Source organism: Chelonoidis abingdonii, chromosome 6 (assembly GCF_003597395.2).
Source record: "Chelonoidis abingdonii isolate Lonesome George chromosome 6, CheloAbing_2.0, whole genome shotgun sequence".
NCBI lineage: Eukaryota > Metazoa > Chordata > Testudines > Testudinidae > Chelonoidis > Chelonoidis abingdonii.
Window position 1 is genome coordinate 11311074 of NC_133774.1, and position 22777 is coordinate 11333850.

Genomic DNA, 22777 nt, shown 5'->3' on the forward strand with positions numbered 1-22777 from the left:
TTCCACTGATCACCTAAGGACCAGTTTGCATTGAGATCAACACTGTAACACTGACTGTGAGAAGGGAGTTGGCGTTAACATTAAGCACATCCTTCCCCACCTCTTCTTTCACTTGCAGATTGGAATGCATTGGCTAAATGGCTTGAGAAAGTAGCAGAAAAGCAACCACAATCTAGCAAAGAGGAGCAGCTTTAGGATGTAGGGACCAAAAGGTTTGCCTGACAGTCTCTGTCCCACAAGGAGACTGGCATGTCAGGAACAGAAGCCAGTGATATTTTGGTACCTATTAAAAGAGACAGGACTTAATACCTTGGGGACTTGTGTAGATATTTAGAGTTGATTCAAAGTAGATGTAGGGCCAAAATCAGAGGCGACACAGTGTGAGTCTCATGTCAGAGTAAATCACCATCAGTTGCCATAAATCAGCATAAGTCGATGAGAGGGTGTGTTTAATGCACTCACTGAGAAGTCAGTAGGGGTCATGGTATAGCAAGAAAAGCAGGTAAGAGGGGATGTATAACAGTAGTAGCAGCTTTAATGTACTTCATTATACAGACTCCTGTTGATGGCTTCTCCTGATGCAGATTCACATTTCCACCCCCTCCCTGAGAACATTATAGCGACACACACTCAGCCCATGCTGATTTATTTCTCTCTGACTTTCACCGTTGCCTAATATCACCTCTTGGTTTTAGCCTGGAATAACTATCTCTGGTCATACACTGATTCCCTGCTTCACATTCCTTTTCTCTTCTATGTATATCCGTTGAGCTGTACAATTCTAAGGAATTTATTAGAGGAAAGTGTAGCCCCCGAAGTAGCATTACTGCCCTGGATAATGGGGGGAAAAATAATAATTAATAAAAAATGTTTGCAGCTATTATACTAGCTGTTAAATATTGTCCTGTGCATCTGAAAGGAAAATTGAATATAAAATACTGCATATCTGCCCTACACACACAAACTTCAAATGCACACTTATACAGGCTCCTCTGTCCATTCATTAATGTCCGCCTTGGAAGTTTCATTCACGCCATCCTAGAGGCAATCTCATTTGGAGGACATCGCAGAAAAGGAATCAATAATGCTATTGATATCTGTGAAATACTTCTTATTTGTTTCCTTAAAACCAATTGTGTTTTCAGAATCGTGCTAAAATATTTACAGCATCTGTCAGAGAAAACAGATGGCTATATCCGTGATTGTCTTCAGGACTACATTAAATCTTACTGCCAGTCTGCAACATGCTTGGCTGTCTAGAAAACAACAGAACTGCAGAAGCCATTCTATTAACATTGGAATGAATAAGTGTCCCTGATTCTGAATTAGTTTAATTCACTTTGGAAATGGATTAGGGTTATCTGGAATAAAGCATTCTTATTCTGGAATAAGAGCATCCACACATGGAATTAATCAAGAATAGTTATTCTGCTTTACATTTGCACCCTAATTTAATCTGGATTAATTTTGACATACAGAGAAGTCCTAGGAATGCCCTTTCTTGTATAGTAAACAAAAAGAGGAAAATTATAAACAAACTGTAGCAATGTCTTCCATAACAAGTATTTATTTGAGCAGCTGGAATAACACAAAGGATGCATTCTCAATCAAGATAAGTAAGACTTTCTAAGGTTACTAGAAATGAAGGAGCAGGTGCTGTGTTGATTGGTAATGGACTCAAGACCTTTAAGCACTTGATTACTATTTTGAACTTAGCTCAAATCACTAATGATTGAGAGCTGTTTTCATCTGACAGGTTGGTGGCTTCAGTCCAGGTCCTATTGGATGGGCCTCATAACATTGGACAGTAATAGGCCCGCCTATTTGTTGCCAGTATTAGAAAAGAAAGAGAGAGAAAGAGGAGTGGATGGGCATAAAAAATCAACTACTCTTTCATCTCCCCAAGGAACTTTTTCCAGGGTACAGTTAATACACATTTGCAAGAAGCAGTGCAGGGAATCTTGCATTAGCATTGACTCTGCGTGAGCTGTATCCTTTCAGTGGCTAATGGAAAGGGAAAGTTTCATTAGCACTAGAGGTTTCATCCTAGAATATCCCTGGCAGGCATTGTCACTCAGAGATGTACTCCTGAGTCATAATTTCCTTCCAAAGGGTAATCATTTACTTCTGGCAAGTTAGTAGGGAGAATAGAGCAAGATTCCACGTTCTCTTTTTTCACCTTCTCTGGATAAGGAGTAAAGGGTAGGCATCCCTGTTTACTTCTGCACCTCTAGACCCAAAGTCCTGGTAGTCCACATTGGTGGCTAACCAGGCTCTTATTACCTGGTGTGGAGTGCAGCTCAGAATCTAGCACCAAATACATAATCCTCTTTAAAAACAAAATGTTCTGAAAAGATATTGTGGATTAATAGCATGGAAAAAGGATCTAGGTGGGAAGAGAATGGTATATACAAATGGCCTTTGGTAAAACAAATCTACCCCCGTGTTAGTTTGGGGGTGGGAATTTGTGAGAGGGAATATCTGTTATCTAGTGAAGGTATAAAAACAAAGACCGAGAACAAAACAATTGAGTCTATTGAAAACATACAGTGATAGAATATTTGTGTTGGGATGGGATGAATGAAAGCAGCAGTTTATTCTTGTCTTACATACATGGCACAACATACAGAGCTGGCACAAAAAACTTACAAAACCTCATACACCATGCTTCCTCCCAAATAACTTCTATCAAGTTACAACAGCATAAGAAATCAGTTATTTAGTTACAACAGATCTTCAAACATGGATAACCTCTCATTCAGATTTTTTTTCCGTAAGCTACTTAGACAAACATTATTTTACATGTTTAATACAATACAGTATTCTTAACAGAGTTCAAGATATTCACACTGAGTATTGAATACTTTATAAAATGGAAAAAGTTCTCATTTTTGGGCAGGACCACTTTTATTCCTGCCCTGTCTGGTTTACGAATGGGTCACAAGTCATTTTTACTCAACTTTCCAAGCTAATCATTGTTTTAAATTAAAAACAAAAATCCTATTTACAATTTTTCCAGTTTAATAAAAAGGTCTTTGCTTCCCACCTCCCTATCTTCCCTCCCCCGCAACAGTTGTCATTTATCTGGTAGAAATATTAACCCATAGGCTGCTATAGAAACTTTAAAACACCCTCCTGACAACATCACATTGGATGGAAAAATGAAAGATGGCCACAGCCCATGCTTGATTTTTTTTTTTAAAAAAAAAGACTTTTTTTTAAATTTTATTTTACTGAATGAAAGGCTTTATATCCACTAGGAATGTATTCTAAATCTCATCATTTGATCACATTAACAGAGATGATGCGCTACCTGTGAGCCAGACTGTAATAACTATACCCTTGTTTTAATTGTACCTTATATTACATAACAACCCATTGACTTCAGTGGAATTACTTGTGTAACATTCTTTTTTGACATTACTAAGGATATCGCAGTCTGGCTCTATAATGCTATGATCTTTGGGCTAGATTCTATCACCTTTAATTATACTGAGTAGTGATTTACTCCATAAACAGTCCCATTGATGGGACGATTCATGATTCAGTTACTACTGTATGGGCCTGATCCAAAGCCCAGTTAAGTCAACGGGATCTTTTCTTTTGACTTAACTGGGCTTTGGATCAGGCCCTGTTTGCATAAGGTTAGCAAACTTTAGCCCTGAAGTAGATAATCAATGTCTAAACAAAACAAACAAAAAAAAGTTTCTATTTCTTTGTACAAACAATATGCAATTTTTTTTACACTAAGTGTTGTCATAAAAAGCATATATAAGTTGTTTTGAAAATGCATTTTTATAGAACTTTATAAACTTTGTGATATCAAACACGTTCTCAAAGCTGGATAAAGTACTGACAAAACCTGAAAGAACCTAAATAGAATTCTTCAGTAGTATTTCTTTCTTTCTTGCATATTTAACATTCCAGCCTCCTCCACTTGTCATTTTATGGTCAAATTATGGTCCCAGTGAAGCCAACAAGCAAACTTCAAAGGGCTTCAAGGATTTGGCCTTCACTGAGAGTCTAATACAATATCAATTGTTAAAATGTTTTCATCATTCGCCCTATTCTGCCACCCTTCTTCACACTGAGTAATACTGTAATTCACAAGCAGTCTCATTCATTTCAGTGGGATTACTTGTGAAGGAAGGAGGTACTCAGTCTGAACAATGGTATCAGAAACTGACCCTGCATTTTTAATCCTCCTTATTTCCACCACTAACAATTCTTTACAAAATATTATTCTTTACTAAGCTTGTCATTCAAAAGGAACATAGGACAAATATTTGCAGACAACACTGTATAAGAAATCAGTGTACCCAGTGTAAACATAAATAAGATTCACAGGGCTCAAATGTTTTATTTCTATACTTGTTTACTTTGTGTTACACTTAGTTCCCCAATCTGGCACTGTGACCACAGTTTAAATCACTTGATACATACATGTTGCATATTATAGTGAAATTACGTTACTTCCCTCCTCTTACTTCTCCCCCTCCCCATTTTTTAAATACAATCAGCGATGGACACATGAAGATGTTTGAAATGAAGTGCTACTTTAAAATTGTTCATCTAATATGATTTAGCATGTGTTATAATGCTAGTTTGGGCCTCAATCCTGTAAATACCTGTTTCATTTTATACACTGTAAGTAGTCTTACTGATTTCAGTGAGACTACGCACAGTGCAGAAAGTTAAACCCACACGTATGTTTTAATGGGTTGGGACTTTGATTTCTGCCATATAATACAATTTGTGTTTTATTTTTATTTTATTTTATTTTTTTTATTTTATTTTAGTGAAGCATATAGAAAAAATGATAGACAAGTTTATTTTAGATATTTTCAAACTTTTTTAAAATATAACAAGTGAAAGATCATTCATTGTTATATTCTTCACATTTCATTACCTTGGTAAAAATGTTTTACCTTCATTAGAAATGCTCAATGTATGACCTGGGCGGGGAGAGGGGAGGAATTGCAGGTCATACTTAAAGCGCAAATCCTAACCGTATTGTTACACATGCACTCACCTATATCTGAGCCCTTTTTATAAAACTATTAGTTTAAATTTGTTCATTACTTTTAAAACATACTTATTTCATCAATTGTAATATTAATAATAACAATCATAATAAAAACCCAAACGTAAAAGGCTATACACACATAACAACTATTTGCACCTGATGTGATATGCAAAGCAAGTTGTTGAAAATGTCTTGTATTTGGGTTAATCAAAGTATAAGTACCCTATACTTATGAAAATTGGTTGAATTTCCATATGAGAAGGTTTCAGATACAATGGTAAACCAAATAAAATCCTCTACCTGCCCCTCACACATTCCCAATTTTTAGACTAAAAAAAAAAGTCTGTCCCTAGATCTAGCAATATATATTAATGAGGTTATCATCTTCTGCATGGAGTAGTAATCTACAGTTTCCAGTGATTGATTCATAACAGATAGACTGCTCTTATTGAAGTTTGCATTGCTTCACAAGTCTATTACTATGTAAACTCCAGCAGAATATGAATATCATATGAAATTATGTCAAGTTTCTATGGATTAGAAAGACTTTTGTTTAATGTGAAAAGTTAGTTACCTTCTGTTCTGATAGTTCACTCCAGTTTTAACAAAAATGTGTCTTGTTGTTACAAGCCTGTAATTATGCATCATACAGAAAGAAAATTGCTCCTTGCCTATGGAAATATTTGTTGAGTTCCAACCCATTTCTAGGCTGCTAACCATCACACAGCATGTGCCACTTGGCAATTTGTCTCCTAGGATATTCACAAATTTCCTTCCAGTGCTCTCCACTTGTTCCTTCTGCTGAAGCTCCCAGGGTTAACCGGCCAATAATCTCATTCCTGGATCCCCTATCTGAATCCAAAACCAAAAATTCAATGCTGATATCTTCAAGGCCCTCACAAGGAATGTCAAAGACAAACAATTCATTGAATACTGCATTGGGGGTGCATTTCTTCACATGAGTTTTCTTTTTAGAGATTCTCTTCTTAGCATGGTAGAGGTTCACTTTGACATAAGGATCTGCAATCACAAGCAAAAGAAAAACAAAACAAAACACAAGACTATTGCTTGTTGTCCAACAGCAATTCATGGATCATATGAATGGTAAAATATATTCTACCAACATAATGACAAAATAATGAGGGATTTCCACAAACAAATAGACATTGAAGAAATGTCCCAATTGTAAAACTTTACCCTAAGTGACAACTGCAAGCTTTGTTGTCCTTTTTTTAAAAAAATTAAACTATGAATCTTGAAAATTTAAAGCACAACTGATAAATATTAGATCTAGGTCTTTATTACAGCATGAAGGAAAAAACTCTATTTGCCTATAGGCAGAAATTTAAAACTCTATATTTATGTTTAATGTGAATTAGTTATTCACATTTATTTGTAAAGGATAAGCCACATCTTAATGAGAATTGTGCAAGCAAATGCATAGGAGGAAAAAAAAAACAAACCATAAAAAAATCTTCTTTAAGGAATGGTTGAATGGACAAAATGTATTCCTAGTGTAACTCCAGTGATTTTAATGGACTTGATTAACTTGGCCTCACAAATTTTAATTTGGTTATTTTGAACCAGCAACTCCATATGTGGAGCTGGATTTGTTAATATGCTATATATGCCCAGGCTTAAGCAAGTTGATGACTGCCTTGCATCATTGGAGCAGCATGAAGTAACCAATTCAAAAGGTTAAATTTTGTCTGTATTTTATTAGTCCTATTAATTAACCCAACATGGCTTTTTTTAAACAGCATTCAAGTTTCACTTGACTCTTCTTCCATTGAATTCACAGAAGGTTCTACCATTGATCAGAACTAAACACAAATCCCATTTAGAATTGCTGGGCTGGAGCGAACAAACTGGAGTAGCTGGATGATGACAAGGTTACTCATCCGTTTGGCCTGATAATATATTTTGCAGAAATATAGAAACAAAGATCGTATTGCATATATTCAAGTGCAGTATGACAGTGACAAAGTATGTTGAAATGTATTTCCACTTTCATACTATCCTTTCATAGTTAACCAATACTTTAGGAATAAACCTCAAATAAATAAATAAATAAATGACCGGCCTTTTGAAGCACAAACACCACCCTAGCATTCTATATATCAAAATCAATACCCATCAAAGTGCCGTACAGTGCTCTTCATCTCTGGCCAAATAAACATTGCTGGTTACGTCTCCCAACCATAGATACATCTAAAGTGTCCAGTTTGCTTCTCCCATATCTATCAGCAGCCTTTTATACCACTGACCAGGAGGTTTTGTTGAGGTGCGGAGGCATTAAATAAGTGGTTTATGGAGTCTCCTGAGTGGATCACTTCCTATCTTGCTGAGAAGGTAAAGGCGAGCAGTAAAAGTGACAGGGGTTCTCTCATACAGGGAATCATCGGGGTCTATTTTGTCATGAGTGGCATCTGATTACCTGACAGACCTCCTTTCTCCCTGGCCCATGCTGACACAACCGAGATCAGAAGAGGTGCTAAAGGTAGAGATCCCTTTCTGAAGCATCTTCAGCTTTGTAGGGTGTGTCAGCCTTCTGAGTACACTGCAAGGCCCATCTTTTCTCTTGGGCATTCAGGAGGAGTTGAGGGTTAAAGAGGATTTTATTTTATGCTTAGAAGAACAGCCCATTGCATTTTATTGTGAAATTAAATTATATTAGAGTGCCCAGTGTTTGGATATGCCCTTACTTATGACTCTCTTAAAATAAACTGAATAAATATACCATACTGTCTGTCTGTGTCTGTGTGTATCTACCATTGGTTTCAATGGATGTTCCATAAAAAGAAACAGTAGCATAATAGAGCCACGAAACTGGATTGCAAAACCTGCTTTTCCTCAGTGCATCCCAAGGACACTGCATTACAATGCACAAATATCATGTTACAAGTGATTTATCTTACATTGCAAATACCATGTAACGAGCCAACTTGAGGGCTGATGTGACTTCATTGGAGCTACGTTGATTTACACCAGCTGAGGGTCTGTCTCAGTAATAACCCCCTGTAGATTACTTGTTTAAATAAAACTGTAATTCTGCAGTATTTCCCAACAAAATATCCTGCTGATATCAGAGAAGTCCTACAAAATTTAAGGGAAAAACTCAATGACTTTATTGGGAAGAGGATTTCTTCCATATTAACTGCTAGGCCACTTAATTTCTTGGCACATATTATATAGGAACAAACTCCTAACATTTGGAATGTAAAATATTACATGTCTCTGTGAACAAAGTAAGAGTGAACTGCAGATCATACAGCCCATGAATACATGGGTGATAGCACAGATCTTTAATCTGTAAATGCCCAGGCTTAGTATGCTTTTTGCAATTCTGCCTATTCCACAGTCATAAATAAAGACATTACCTGATAATCCTGAAACGTCAGCTTTGGGTAGGTGTCTGGCTTTTAAAACAACCACGGTGAGCGTGTTTGTTGTAGACTGGTAGCAGAGAGAGATCAGTAATTCTCCACGCCCAGATGACTTCTGAGGAAACAAAAAGAGAACCTTTATGAACACATATCTTGGTCAATATCTTGGCTGTGAATTGGAGTCATTAGTACTCTTTTTGAAAATGTCATATAAGACCAGATGTTGGAACACATTGGAGGACCTCTAAAGGAGCTATTTATTAATTATTATTATTAGGAGTAGAATTATTAGAATTATTTATTATCATAGTGCTATGCTACTTTATGTTACCCAACTTGATCCAATGTATTCTGGTAACAAAACTTTGTTAATGGCTTGTTAAGTAAACTGATTAGAAAAACAGGGTGAAAGCATATATTGTCATGGAAGAGACCTATTAGTTCACATGGACTATAGTAAGATAAAAATGTTAACTGAATTTTGAAACACCTACATCATGGGAAATAAATCTCAGTGAAAATAAAAGAGTATAAGCAGAGCTAAAATAGAAAAAGTCTATCAAACACATGTAATTCACCAAAATCTGCAATGAAATCTTTTGAGAAATATAGACTCACAATTTTATTGAAATTTTGTCCCTAATACTCTCTGGAGGACTATCATTTAAATGGAAGGAATAAGAAATCAGGGTTCTGCTGTATAATTATTTAATTTGAATTTGCAAGAACAATGGCTTTACTTCAAGTAAAGCGGAGAAAAGAAACAGGGACCTAAAAGGTTGAACCTCTCTGAAATGTACAGTATCAATGAGATGATTACAGAGCTGCTGTGCTGCAGCATTAGAACTATGAAAGAATGATATTGCTGATAGGAATATTGGCTTGCAGACATTAATTCAATTTGATGTAATGCTTGATCTTTTCAAAGCAATTACATTAACATCAATACACATGCCAAATCCTCAGGAACGTCTGGTTGGTACAATTCAGTTGTTACGGTTTTGAAATATCTTTTCATTCTGAACCTTGATAAGAAACACAGGGTGAAATTCTGGCCCCACTGAAGCCAACAGAAATTTTGACAGATTTCAATGAGGCCAGGATTTTGCCCATAGTGTCTTCCTTTTATTAGTAGAGCTGAAGCCTCTGTTACAATACTTAAGATATAGGATAATAATACAAAGGTCAAATAATGCATTTTAAATCAAACAGTGTAGTCAACAATGCAATTTTGTGAGTAGTTTCAAATAAAATAATGGATAAATATCTTTGATCTTTAAGTGCTTGGTCCATAGTTCACTGCAGTCAACTGAAAGATTCCCATTGACTTCAATGAGCTTTGAGTCAAGTTGTAATTGCCCATCTTCAATACAGAAAGGGAAAAAGAAGCTGTGCATTCTGTTCTTGCCAGCCTGATTAATTTGGGTCAGAGCCTGCTGACCTACCATAAGTGGTCCCATTGAAGTAAATTGGACCAATTGCATAAGAAAATAGGATTTGGTCCATTAGCAATTTCTTATAACAAGCTCACTGCAATGATCATTGATTGCACTTTCTGCTTGTCTCCCCATAATGTTATCATTGAAAGCTTCTTAATGGCTGTTCTGATAAACTCTTTCCCTAGTATCTAATATACTAGTAAAATAATAACATAATAATAAATAATAAAAGCACAGGACTTTTAAAGTTATTTAAAATAGATTACCCTAACATTTCTTTTGATGATCTCCCTGTTCATTAGCATCCTTCCCTCAGACAATTCAATTCCTTCAAGTGGAATGAGGACTTCTCCAATGATGTCATCTCTAGAAAACCTGTCAAAGCTCAAGATCATAAAGTGAAGGATTAAATGTTGGACTTGGCTATAGGGGATCCCATAAAATGTAAAGGTTTCATCAAAAGCTGGATCTAAGGTTTTTCTCAGCACTCTGGTTTTCACCTTGTGCTTCTTCTCAGGTAAGATTGTCATTTTGATGTAGGGATCAGAAGTCATTGACTGTTCATCCATTGCTGGCAATCCATGTGCTTCTTTGATGTTCACCACAAATGCCTTCTTCTCAAAGTTGTACTCTAAGGAGAAAAAGAGAGTCCCTAGCTTGTCTTGTTTCTCTTCAGAAGACAGTGAAGTGTTGGATTTTAAGCTCTCGGGGGAAACTGAATCTTTCTCTCTTTCTACAAAGTGCTTTGGAGTCAATTTCTCAAGATCTGGAGAGCTCTGGATTTTGGGGGTTGTTTTGGAGAAGTTGCCATTCAAATCTCTCTTTTCCAGGTCGAGGTGGAGAGAATTCTTTGGCATCATTGATTTGCTTTTTGCTTCACTTTTGTCATCTGCTCCAAATTTCTTCTTACTGTTAAGGTTCTCGGGATAAATGTCAACCCCCTTCAGCACATGGACAAATTTGTAGGGAGGGGTCTTGTTGGATTTGGAAGATTTACGCTGGCAGCAGATCCAAGCAAAGAGGGAGACTGTGAAGACAAGGCCAAAAGCACTAAAGATCCCAACCACTGTAGGAATTTCATCTGCAAATCAAATTAATAGTAACAAACGTGAAAACAGCAGTGCTTAAGATAATAATGGGATATATTAGAAAAAACACTCAAAAAAGATGGCTGTAGCAGCAACCTAGGCAGAGTGAAATGTTTTTTCATTATACACATTGCAAAGGATCTGTACATATTTCTCGCCACCTGCAGGTATAAATGTGTAGCCACACAACAAGAAGGACTCTTCGTGTAAGTACTTTTCCATATACAGTGTAGCCAATTATTTTAATTTATTGTTCATTTTTTGCTAACAACAGAGCGACTGGGAGGAAAACAGTAGGACAATATAATATAATTAATAATTATTCTGAAATGGCTCCTTTCTATGTGCAGTTTCTAGGCTCACTTAGAACAACTAAATCGGTATGAACCCATGAGGCAAACGCATTTTCGGCTTATTCCTACAGCTTCTGCATTGAGTATCAAGGATTTTGTTGCTTAAACAGAATCTGAAATATGCAGTACTTATATATACCATCTACATTTTATATTTCTCCCTGGACTGCTCTGTGTAATGAATGAGGTAAATGTTTTGTGTTCTGATCTCAAAAGGGCTTAGAGGTATCTCATGATGATGCTGAGTTTAATAGAAGGGGATGGAATTCAACACTTTCTTAAGAGGCTCTCACCTTCTTGCAGGAGTGAGTCCTTGAAACAATAATTATATCTATAAAGGCTTTCCCTGCTACCCGGACATTATGCATTCATGTTCAACTCTAAAAACAAGAAAACCCACTGTGTTGCTATTCATTAAGTATTGAACCTATCTGACTGTTAACCAAAGTCATGGAGAATTTAAAAGCAATAGAAGGAGGGTTCTTGTTTATTTTACAATATTTCATTAGATCGTATATGGTGACAAAACACATTAGAGTTAGATTCCACTCCCGTGTTCATATGAATCATGCATTTAAAAATTACATTTTAAAGGGGAAAACAGTGAAAGTGCTACAGTCTCACTTGGAATGTGAATAAAGTGGTCGCAGATAGTGTTATATTATTAATGTTTCATAAGCATGCAATGAAGGGCCACATGAGCACAACTAACTGGAAATCCAGTTTGCCCTATAAGTAACAAATTTTAACATCCCACAATAGACCAATCATAGCTAAATCCACATCACTTGTAAGAGTGAGGGGCTAGTAAAATATTAATGTGATGACGTTTTGTATGAATAAGGGTAATTATGGTCTTTATGTAAGAGTGCTGGTTCTTTAACACATGATGAGCAGAGCTTTCTGGTTGAGAGAGCACAGGTGTTCTATATGAATGAATCTGTTATGTACAGTTAAAAGCTAGACACATGGAACTACTTTTCATTTACTGTCATATCTTTATTTTTGTATTGGTGTGCACTAGCACTAAAAAGAGATATTAGGAGATAAACTTCAGCAGCTAAAGGGTTAGGCCTGGCTCTACATTTCTTCCAACAGTTGAATCATTTTTCCTTCTACCCTTATTCTGTATCATTCATTGTAATTAAATGTGAGAACTCAATAAAATGACATATATGATCAATAAGTGAATTCATTTTTTTAAAGTTAAGCACGTGGCACTGAGTTTAGACAATTCCTCAGGTTTCAGAAATAGAAAACGTGTAAGATGCAATAGGAGAGAACAAGGTATGATATCATAATTATTGGCACAACTTAAACAGGTTTTAAGTATCAGTTTGCATTTTTGTAAGACTTCTCATTAGATCACATTTAAACAGACTGTTTATAAAAGTGTGAATAATATTACATGTGACATCTACAGCTTCTGGTAGCATTGATAAGACAAAATTGATCATTTAAATTAATTATCTTAATTAAATCAGTCATCAGGTGAGCAAGTTGTCACAAATGTAGTTAGAAACACCCAGGTGATGGGGGTGGGGACAGGGAGATGAAATGATAAAGAACATTGCTATATATTTACTTCAATTAGATAACAACCTCTGTTTGTTGCTATTTTCATATGGCAAATTAATTGTCCAGCCATTCAGAAAAAACAGATTTCTTTGAAATGTTATCTATTAATACTAGAGTAGATTCTGATCTCAATAGCATAGATGTAAATCAGGATTCATTCCACTTAAATCAAGGGAGTGATTTCAGATTTACACTCTTGCTAGAGCAAATATTTTATAAAGGATAGTTCAGAAACATTTTTTTATAAACTCTAAGTGTGTGTGTGTGTGTGTATACACACACACACCTATTTATGTGAATGTTTCTGAAACCCCCTTTCTGTAATAAAGTTAATCCTATATTCAGCAACAAAAATATTGAACTTAAAACTTTTTATTATTATCATCCTTTTATACTAACATCCACTGCACCAACATTTATCTCAGGAGTAAGATGTCCTTTTAAAATAAGTGGGGATATCACACATTCACTCACCTAGCAACATCAATTAAAAGAACATATATATATGCGGATAAGATTTTATATGCTCTCCTCTTTAAGAAGACAGGAGTGAAAGCTATTCCAAGAGCATTTTGAACAAGGATTTGATCTTTGACATGGAATATACTTGAACAACTCAACTCTGGGGTATGCTATCTTTCCTCCAGACAGAGGAAATAATCGAGGCATCAGTAATACGCAAAAAAAGTCCTAATGCTTGCCAGTACCTGGACTGCAAAAACAAAAAAAATTACACATCTATGAACTTCAAAGACATAAAAAAAATTCCAGTGCTGAAAGGATTCCTCTGAAAGAGATATAAGGCAGCTGTGGAGATAGGTTAGACAAGATTTCAAGCATACCCTTAGTCAGCTCTCCCAACACCATGAAATGGAACATTCACACAAATGCCCAGCCAGCTCTCAGGCTTAAGGGTGGAAATTGCCTGGCATTATAACTTTGGGATGGAACTTGCTTACCAAATTCTTCTCTGCTCGCTGAAATCGGAGCCATTTTTGCTGCGTGCTCTGTCCAAGGTACTGAAAAGCACTTCCTCTCCTTAGCGCAGCTCTTAGCTTGCACAAACCCAGCAAAGCCCTATTTTTTCCAACGTGATGAAATCACAAACCTGAAAGATCGGGAAGGTTTAGGAGGAGGAGGCTGTGAAGCGGGAGGGGAGGGAGCTTTTAGACCTTCCCTCTTCACAGTGATTTGCAACCCCTTCCTGTTTTGGTTCTTCTGAGTAGCTCGGCTCCGAGACTAAAGACGTGGTTGAAACCCAAATTGACGCAATCCTGACGCTACAGGGTTGAAATCAGCATCTTCCCCCCACCCCTCCACCCCACCGCTCCTAGGGATTCAGCACACACTCATCAATTATTTTAACCGCTCTGCTGCAGATTAGCTCACATTCTGAGCCTGACACAGACAGAGATGCTAATTCCTACAGCCAAATATGTCCTTGTATGATCCACAGCCTTGTTATGTTTCATTAAGTATTATTTATTAATTATCCAGGTTGCAGTGATGCAGTAGACGATGCAAAGTCTTAGGGTCAAGCGACCCAGCTCCAATTTCAGGAATATGTTTTCACTATATTTGATACCATACACATAATGGATTGAAATCACTAATTCCCCCATGTCTAGTGCCCCTTCCCCCTTGGAAGTGCAAGAACATAGTGTGCTCCTCTCCTGAGCTGCTTTCCGCTCTGGGTAAAAGCTGGATCTGCCTGTCAATTTGGAACCTAAATCTCCCAGATTATACTGTAAAAAAGTCTGATGCAAAAAACACCCACAACTCCCCCCGATCTGCAACAGTGCTGCAAAACCTGGTACTTGAATCCTGTTGATTCCAGCCAAGTTTTGGCTCCCATCCCAAATTCTGCTGCATAAATGGAGACCACATGAAGGTACTCCTGTTACAACAACAAAATCCAGAGACAGGTGGATAGTGCTCCAGATCCCTGGATCTTGATCCCGATATTTTTCGTCCCCCACCCAGCAAATGCTGCTGCTTAACGACAGAACAAATGTAGCTGCTTCTAACTTCAGCAAAATCAATCCATCTGAGACGCTGGACCGAGCCAGTCTGTGATGCTGATAATCCCAATTCCACTTCCTAAAGAAAGACCATGTTTAGCTGCTTCTGCTGCACTTTAGCAATCCTGCCCCTTCCCCCCAGCCCACCTCTCCACACACACTGCAGCTGTTCCCCAGAAACTCAAACCCAGGATGGGGATTCTACTGGATCTTACCACATTTTGGCCACAAACACATAAATGATACTATAAAAACAGAGGATAGTGGTGCTTCAGCCATACACCTATAAAAACCTGGACATACACACATGCTGGTATAAGCATGTGGCAAAAACTACCATTTGACTCCTCTATTTATTTTGACTCCACAGTTTGGGTGTTCAAAGACAGGCAGGATCCCTGTACATCCAGCTTTTGACTTTCCCTCCTTTCCTTTTGTTAATAGCAACTTTTTTATATTTTTCATTTTGGCCATCCAAAATTTAGACTTGTTCAAATGTAAGTGCATGGAAATAATTGCATTTGATTTTACACTCCAGAGCAGACTGACAGGCTTCCAACCATGATCAAAATATGCTGGATCTTTACACAAATTTAACTGGAGAACATACGGATGCTATCCCTGATCCAGTATCAATAGGGCTCCCCCTCCACCACCACCCCCGATGAAATCTGGAAGAATCTCTGTTGATATACACAGGGATTATCAAGCACATGGAACTGCCAATTTCTGACTGTCAAAGGTTTCCTTCCCTTCTGGTTTCTTAAAAACACAGGGAGGCACCATGTAAAAGGCTGTTACACAGTTTTCAAGTTTTATAGTGGCTGGAGACCACTTTCTTTCAGCGCTGATTCTCTTTTCCAGAATGGGAACTATGTTAAAATGGGGGTGGAGGGGAAGCACGGTTTTTTGTTTTTTTTTTTGCAAAGTACAAGTTAGTTCAGCCATTTTCCTCCCAGTCTCCCCCCTTTTTAAATTAACAAACATTTGCCCTTGTTATGGATTATCAATATTATTATTTGATATTAATATTCTGGGAATGCCTAGAGACCGATCAGGTTGAGGCCCCATTGGCCTAAACACTAAATAAAAATATAGTAAATTACAGTCTCTACCCTTACTTTTATCTCAGGTTTGTACATATCTGGCTCTTTCAAACATTACAGAAGGTGTTTCTTTTACTGCCCAGGCTCCCATCCTTTAGGAATTGCTAGTTTTCAAGGAGATTATGATAATTAGCTAGGCTGCTATTTTACATATATAGACAATCAACTCTTTATTCCCATAGTACACCACTTCTATGACATGGCAAAAAAGCATCACTTACATCAATCACGATCCTTCTATAGTTAAGTATGTGGCTACCCTTAGTACAGAACATGTGTCACAGAAAATAGCTAAGAAGCAGGCTGAGCATTAGGATGCCTGCAAACCTTGAGACAGATGTGCTGCTTATTCCATGTTGTGCAAGCACCATCTAGTGTACACTTTAGATCCCTCAGTGCCTGAGGAATAGAACTCATATACACACTTATGAAAACATACATAGAACTACGCAGAGAGATAACCATCCTGTTATTTCCATGTTGTATATAATGCAAATAGCAGAAAGATGATCATCCCTTCTATTTGTTAACTGGCTACATTTCAACTGAACCCCAGGCAAGCAATGGGTACTTTTTCTCTCCTTGTGGTTGCAGATTCTTAGGAATGCCTTCCAGCCCTGAGAAAACATACCGAAGGTTTCAGCAGATTCACATTCTTAGAATAGCCTTTTGTAAAAACTAGAGCGAAAGCTCATTGTTCAGCCTACATTCCCCTCCATTAATTTGGTAAGCAAACAGATGATCACGATCTGAGTGCCTAACCCCTAGACACATTCTTCACCATGTCAGGGAGAGCTTTTTGAGACCTTGGCCACTGTACTAAGTTAAAATGAGTTCCTGTGAAAAATGTACAGCCCAGCTGACTGCATCACAGTGAGCTTTTCTGTGGGTCTAGAAAACAGATTATCAATGCACAGGCATGCGCAGAACACCCTCCAGCTGCTGAGAGAGTAGGGAGTGTGGTTACTAAGCAACACAGACCATACAGCTCCCAAAACAGATAGGCCTCAAATAAGCATTTGGAGCTGGAAAATAATGGTTTTCCATCCCTTCCCCACTTATCAACAAACAGTTACTATGTTTCGGATTCAAAAGAGCTTGTTTGGAGGAGAAAAAGGGCTCTAAAAACCAAAACCAACTATTATTTTAAAATATAAAATAAAGCTCTATGATTTATATGTAGGAGATAAAAACAGGGAAAAAGTCCTTTTCCACCTCAACAAAATCTTATCCCTGGAGCTACACGCTGAGTCTATGTCTCCACCTGGACCTTAGGTTCTGAGTCCCAAATTGCACAGGCATACCGATGAGGTCCAGGTGGGTTTGCACTCAGGTTGGCTAGCCTGTGGCACTGCTTGCCACTGATCTTTCCTCCGCAGCAACAATATCTTTAGAACCCTAGCTTGGTTATGTCTATGCAAGCTGGGAACCACATACCACAGCTTCCAGTGTAGACATACCCAGAGGTGCACATGTTCAAATGCAGCTACTAATTGTGTAAGCCTCGATTTTTGGATTCCAGATTTGAGACATTGACTTGATATGGACCTGAAAGTGCTTGTTCAGCATATCTGAAAATCAGGCCAACAAGCCAAGACACCCCCACTGACTTCAAAAGAACCTTCTCAGCACTTCTGAAAATCAGGCCACTAATTTGGAAGTCTAAATATCTTGTGGTTAAATCACTAGACTAGGACTTCGGAGTGCTGATTCTAATTCCCTGCTCTGCCACAGGCTTCCTGTGGGACACTGGATAAACCATGTAGTCTATAGCCATATAGCCTTACCTCCCCATCTGTCAAATGGAGTAATAGCATTTCTCCACCTCATCAGAATATTCTGAGGATAAATACATTAACAAGTGGGAGGTGTTCAAATACTATGGGGATGGAGGCTACATAAGTACCTAAGATAGATAGAAGGTATGGATTTAGGAGCCTATCACTATGTTTCTGTCTCTGAAAAAATCAGCCTTGGTATAAATTTGAAGCTTTATTTGTGGGAAAATATGGCCCTAGATAATTTTACAGCATCAAGATTCTGTAGGTACAATGACTTCATGCCTACCAGCTATTTCAGGAAAAACACACATGTATGCAACTTACATGCAAATACCATATAAGTAAAATATAGTATGATATTGATTTTGTCTGAGACATTTTAACTAGAGTAGGTTGGATAATGTTTTGTTTTGTTTTTCTGTGGAAAATGTTGCCTTTTTGGCAAAAACTGAAAACTTTTTTTTCAGATAAATACAGAACATTTTTGACTGAAAAACAAACAAAACCTTAATTTGGAAATGTCACTGCAATGCCTCATGGAAGCCATAGTTTAGATGCATCCATTCTGTTCTTTGTGCTGGGCTCCCTGGTTGAACTACCTGTTCCATAATGCAGCATGGTCTCCTCTCTCACTGAGTCATGTTGGTGTATCATGAGTGACCTTGGCAACAGTACATATAGGAAATGGAGTCTGGCGGGGGAACCTTTAGAGGAGAATGGGGAAATGAAGCAAAAAAATTACAATTTCCAGGAGGTCATTGTAGAGGCATTTCCAAACTTAAATTTTTGGGCTTTTGGAAAAAAAATTTCAGTCTTCTGGCAAAAAACAAAAAACTTTCAGTTTTAAGGTGTTAGTTTTTCATTGCAGTTTAAATTTTACACAGATAGCAGATGCATTTTGTGAGAAAAAATCTTAAACAAACACCAACAACTTTCCACTGATAATTTTGACAGGAATTATTTGACCAGTCCTCATTTTGACTTATATGGAAGTTGCCCTTTCATGTACTATGTTCCATACACATAAGTAACATATTAAAACGTATAACATAGTTTTTTATGTAGATAGGAAATATGCAAATGTGCCATTTTCATATTCAATATATTATTTGTCAGAATCATATGAACTTAGCTATCAGTGCCAGGTGCACAAGAGCAGTGCTGGGCACAGCTGGGGAGGAAGGTGGCACAACAGGTGGCTTTCACCATTTTTTCCCGCACATTCCGACAATCTTGGAGGCTGCTGGAAATTGAACCAGCCTTTGGTGCAAGTTAGAGTAGTCTTAGCACTGCTGTAACTATTACCAGTGGATAATGGCTTTCCAAGCAGTCACATGCTACCAGCTAGGATTACCAGACTGCATTCATTCTCTAGTTCCTCCTCATCTCACTCTTGACACACCCCTTCCCTTCTCCTAGCCTGCACCATAATGCCCATCATACCAGGGGACCAGAAGCCCACCCTACCTCAAATGAGAATTATCTTAGAGGAACTCTCATGCGCTCCCTCGGGGCAGCTATAAATCCCCTTTTTGTTGGGAGACTTAAAGGATACTCAATATCTGACTCACAAACTTGTGCTCCAAACTCACAAGTGCCTATTACTCAGGCTACAAGAGATGAGTCTATTTTTTTGTGTCCAGAGTTCCTGCTGATGTCAATGAATTGTTGCGTGGCTGCAGAATCCTGACCCTCTTCTTTCTATTTTTAGTATTTTGCACAATCATTTTCTAAATATATTATGATGTATTCTTTACCTCCCTCTTGAGCTTTAAGACCTTAATGCCATTTCATACTGTGGAGGCAGGGAAGAGAAGGAGAAAGGAAAGCTGGCTGTGGTGAATAAGGCATTTCCAACAATTGATTCTAAAGTGGTTGTAGTCAGTGTGCACCGGCATAGATTATCTTTCTACGGCTTCTAAAGACCAACCCTCTAGTGGTTAGAGACACATTTATGTAACTCAATATCAGGGAGCACGGCTGTGGAACTGGCTCTTACTAATACTTCCTGTGATTTTTTTTAAGGGTTATTTTTTTACTGGCAATTTATTTCTTCATTTGACAGCTTTATTTTGATAATAGCTAGACTCCAATGCTTCTGATGTGTTAAAGTTCATAGATGGTAGTGTTTGTGAGCTAGGAGAATTATTGTCTGTGTATACATTTTATTGCCTTTGCTGTACAGGACAGTCAGGGCAGCTGTTATGCTCTCATCAAGTCTGCAGGAACTCTGGCAAAGGGAATACTTTTTCATCTTGGTGACCTCTGCCTATTGAGGAAAAGTAGGCTGTATTCCCTCTTCGTCCCCAGGATTTTATACCAAAGATGTATCTAGTAAACAGATTCAAAGACTTATTAGTGGCAAATATATTTTCCTTCTATTTATTTTTTAAATCAATAAAAATACTAATTGAGAGGAAGAAAAAGGTACAATTTGGGTTCTCCAAAGGGGCTAGATGAGCTAGTCAGTGGGAACTGGGAACCTAATTCCATTTGGTTGCTTTGGAAATCCCAGCCTTAGTTGACAGCTCAACTACCACAGTGGCCTAAGTTAAGTGTCAGTAACTTGGAACACTGGTAAATAAATCAGAGTCAGAAATGAAAGAGAGACATTTCTTTCCATCTTGAAGAGTAAAAGAAAAGAGGAGAGGAAAATAATATAAAGCTAAATCCTGAAGTACTTACCAGGGTCCTGAATATCTTTCCAACACTTATGCATATGCTTAACTTTATGCATGTGAGTCCCACTGTGTTCTTTAGGACTGAAGTTAAGCCCAAACATTGATATTTACAGGATATATCCCTTAATTTTAAATCACTCCTTGCCTTTGGGTGGACTACTGTAAGCTAAATGCTGTAACTTGCCCAGAGAACTATCCAATGGCAGATGAGTTATTGGGGAAACTGGGATGTGCCCAGTTCATCTCCACATTAGACTTAACTAAGTGGTACTGCTAGATGATCCAGCCAAGGAAAGGTCAGCTGTCATCACCCATGTAGGGTTGTATGAATTTCATGTGCTCCCTTTTGGACTGAAAAATTCACCTGCCACCTTCCAGAGACTGATAGATAACCTTCTGGCTGGATTTGGGGAATTTGCAGTCACCTATCTTGACAATGTGGTTATATTCTCAGATTCATGGGCAGAACACTTGGAACACCTCCAAGCTGTCGTGCAGCATGTAAAGGAAGAAGGATTAATCATGAAGGCAAAAAGTGTCAAATAGGCCTAAACAGGATAACATACCTTGGCCACCATGTGGGACAAGGGACTATCAACCCCCTACATGCTAAAGTAAATGCTATCCAAAATTGGCCTGTTCCTAAGTCAAAAAAGCAAATCCAATCCTTCTTCGGTTTGGCCAGGTATTACCGACAATTTGTACCACACTACAGCCAAATTGCCACCCCACTGACAGACCTAATCAGGAAGAAACAGCCAAATGCAGTTCAGTGGACTGAGAAGTGTCAAAAAGCCTTTAACCAGCTTAAGGCAGCTCTTATATCTGACCCTGTACTAAGGGCCCCGGACTTTGACCAACCTTTTGTTGTAAACACTGATGGGTCTGAGTGTGGTGTAGGAGCAGTTTTTATGCAGGAAGGACCAAATCAACAATTCCCTCCTGTCGTGTTTCTCAGCAAGAAACTGTTTGAGAGGGAAAGCCACTGGTCAGTCTTAGAAAAAGAATGTCATGCCATTGTATATGTTCTGGAGAAACTATCCCCCTACTTTTGGGTACGTCATTTCCACCTGCAGACTGACCATGCTGCACTGAAGTGGCTTCACATAGTCAAAGAGACTAACAAAAAACTTCTTCAGTGGAGTTTAGCTCTTCAATAGTTTGATTTTGAAATACAATACATTTTGGGAGCCTCTAATAAAGTGGCTGATGCACTCTCCTGGGAAGGTTTCCCAGAATCAGCTAGGTAAAAATGTCTCTGCATTACAAGACATTGTAGTCCTTGACATGTAAAAAGTACTGTTTAGTTCTTCATGTAATTATTAGTAAAATTAGAGGTGCACGTATCTTATTAACTCTGTTTCCTAAACCTCCAGGAAGAAATCCCAGCTGGTGCGGACCCGACCTAAACCAGGCTGGCCAGCTCTGTCTGTGATTTGGGGGCGTGATAAATGAAGTGGGAGAGCTCCATTTTATGGACGCCCAGCCAGCCAGATAGCTATAAATCCCCTTTAGTAGCTGTTTTCTACTTGCTTTACCTGTAAAGGGTTAAAAAATCCACAGGTGGGGAGAAAGGTGTGGGCACTTGACCAGGGGAGCCAATGAAAATGCTAGTACTTTCTAAAATTAGGAAAAAAAACTTCCCCTTTGTCTGTTGTTGTTCTCCGGGGAAGAGGGGAACAGTGCAGCCTTTGTGCTGTGAGAAGCTGAAGGCCAGGTATGAAAATCATCAGAATCATTCCTAGAGTAGGAAGAGGCAATTAGGTTTATATTTTTTATTTCTTATGACTTGTGAATTCCTCTGTGCTAACCCCAAGTTAGCACAGAGGAACCTTAAAGGTTGCTTGTAACCTTTAAGCTGAACCCTCAGAAAATTATTTTGAGTGCTTAATTTTTGGAATTGCTCTTTTAAAAATCTAGCAAATAGTTTTCAGATGTATTTTCTTTCTTCTCGTTTTTAATAAAATTTACTTTTTTTTAAGAACACAGTTTGGATTTTTGTGTCTTAAGAGGGTTGTGCACATGTATTTTAGTTAGCTGGTATCAACAGCTGATTTCTTTGCTTTTCTTTCTCAGCTCTTCCCTAGAGGGTGGAAGGGCTTGAGGATACCCCACAGGAAGGAATTCCCAAGTGCACCTTCCTGGGTTCCAAGGGGTTTTGCATTTGGGTGGTGGCAGCATCTAGCCATCAAAGGTCAGAGAGAAGCTGTAACCTTGGGAGTTTAATGCAAGCCTGGAGTGGCCAGTATTATTTTTAAGAATCCCTGTGGGCCCCCGCCTTCTGCACTCGAAGTGCCACACTGAGGAATCAGCCTTGA

At 38.1% G+C, this 22777-nt stretch overlaps 1 protein-coding gene across 3 annotated transcripts in view; it reads right to left on the reverse strand.

The window, feature by feature from the left end:
- SYT4 (synaptotagmin 4) overlaps positions 1 to 14164 on the reverse strand; it is a 50200-nt gene extending 36036 nt beyond the window's left edge. The window contains exons 1-4 of one of the 3 annotated variants that reach the window (XR_012656060.1): positions 13830 to 14162; positions 10118 to 10932; positions 8407 to 8527; positions 5171 to 6046 (exon numbers count right to left, since the gene is read on the reverse strand). Coding sequence is in view for 2 of the 3 variants with exons in the window: in XM_032768020.2 (XP_032623911.1) it covers positions 5739 to 6046; positions 8407 to 8527; positions 10118 to 10932; positions 13830 to 13863 (1278 nt within the window). In the remaining variant the exon portion in view is untranslated. Of the gene's footprint in view, positions 1 to 4964; positions 6047 to 8406; positions 8528 to 10117; positions 10933 to 13829 lie in introns of those variants that run through there. The other 2 variants (XM_032768021.2, XM_032768020.2) reach the window with 2 other exon arrangements.
- Between the last annotated feature and the right edge of the window lie 8613 nt (positions 14165 to 22777).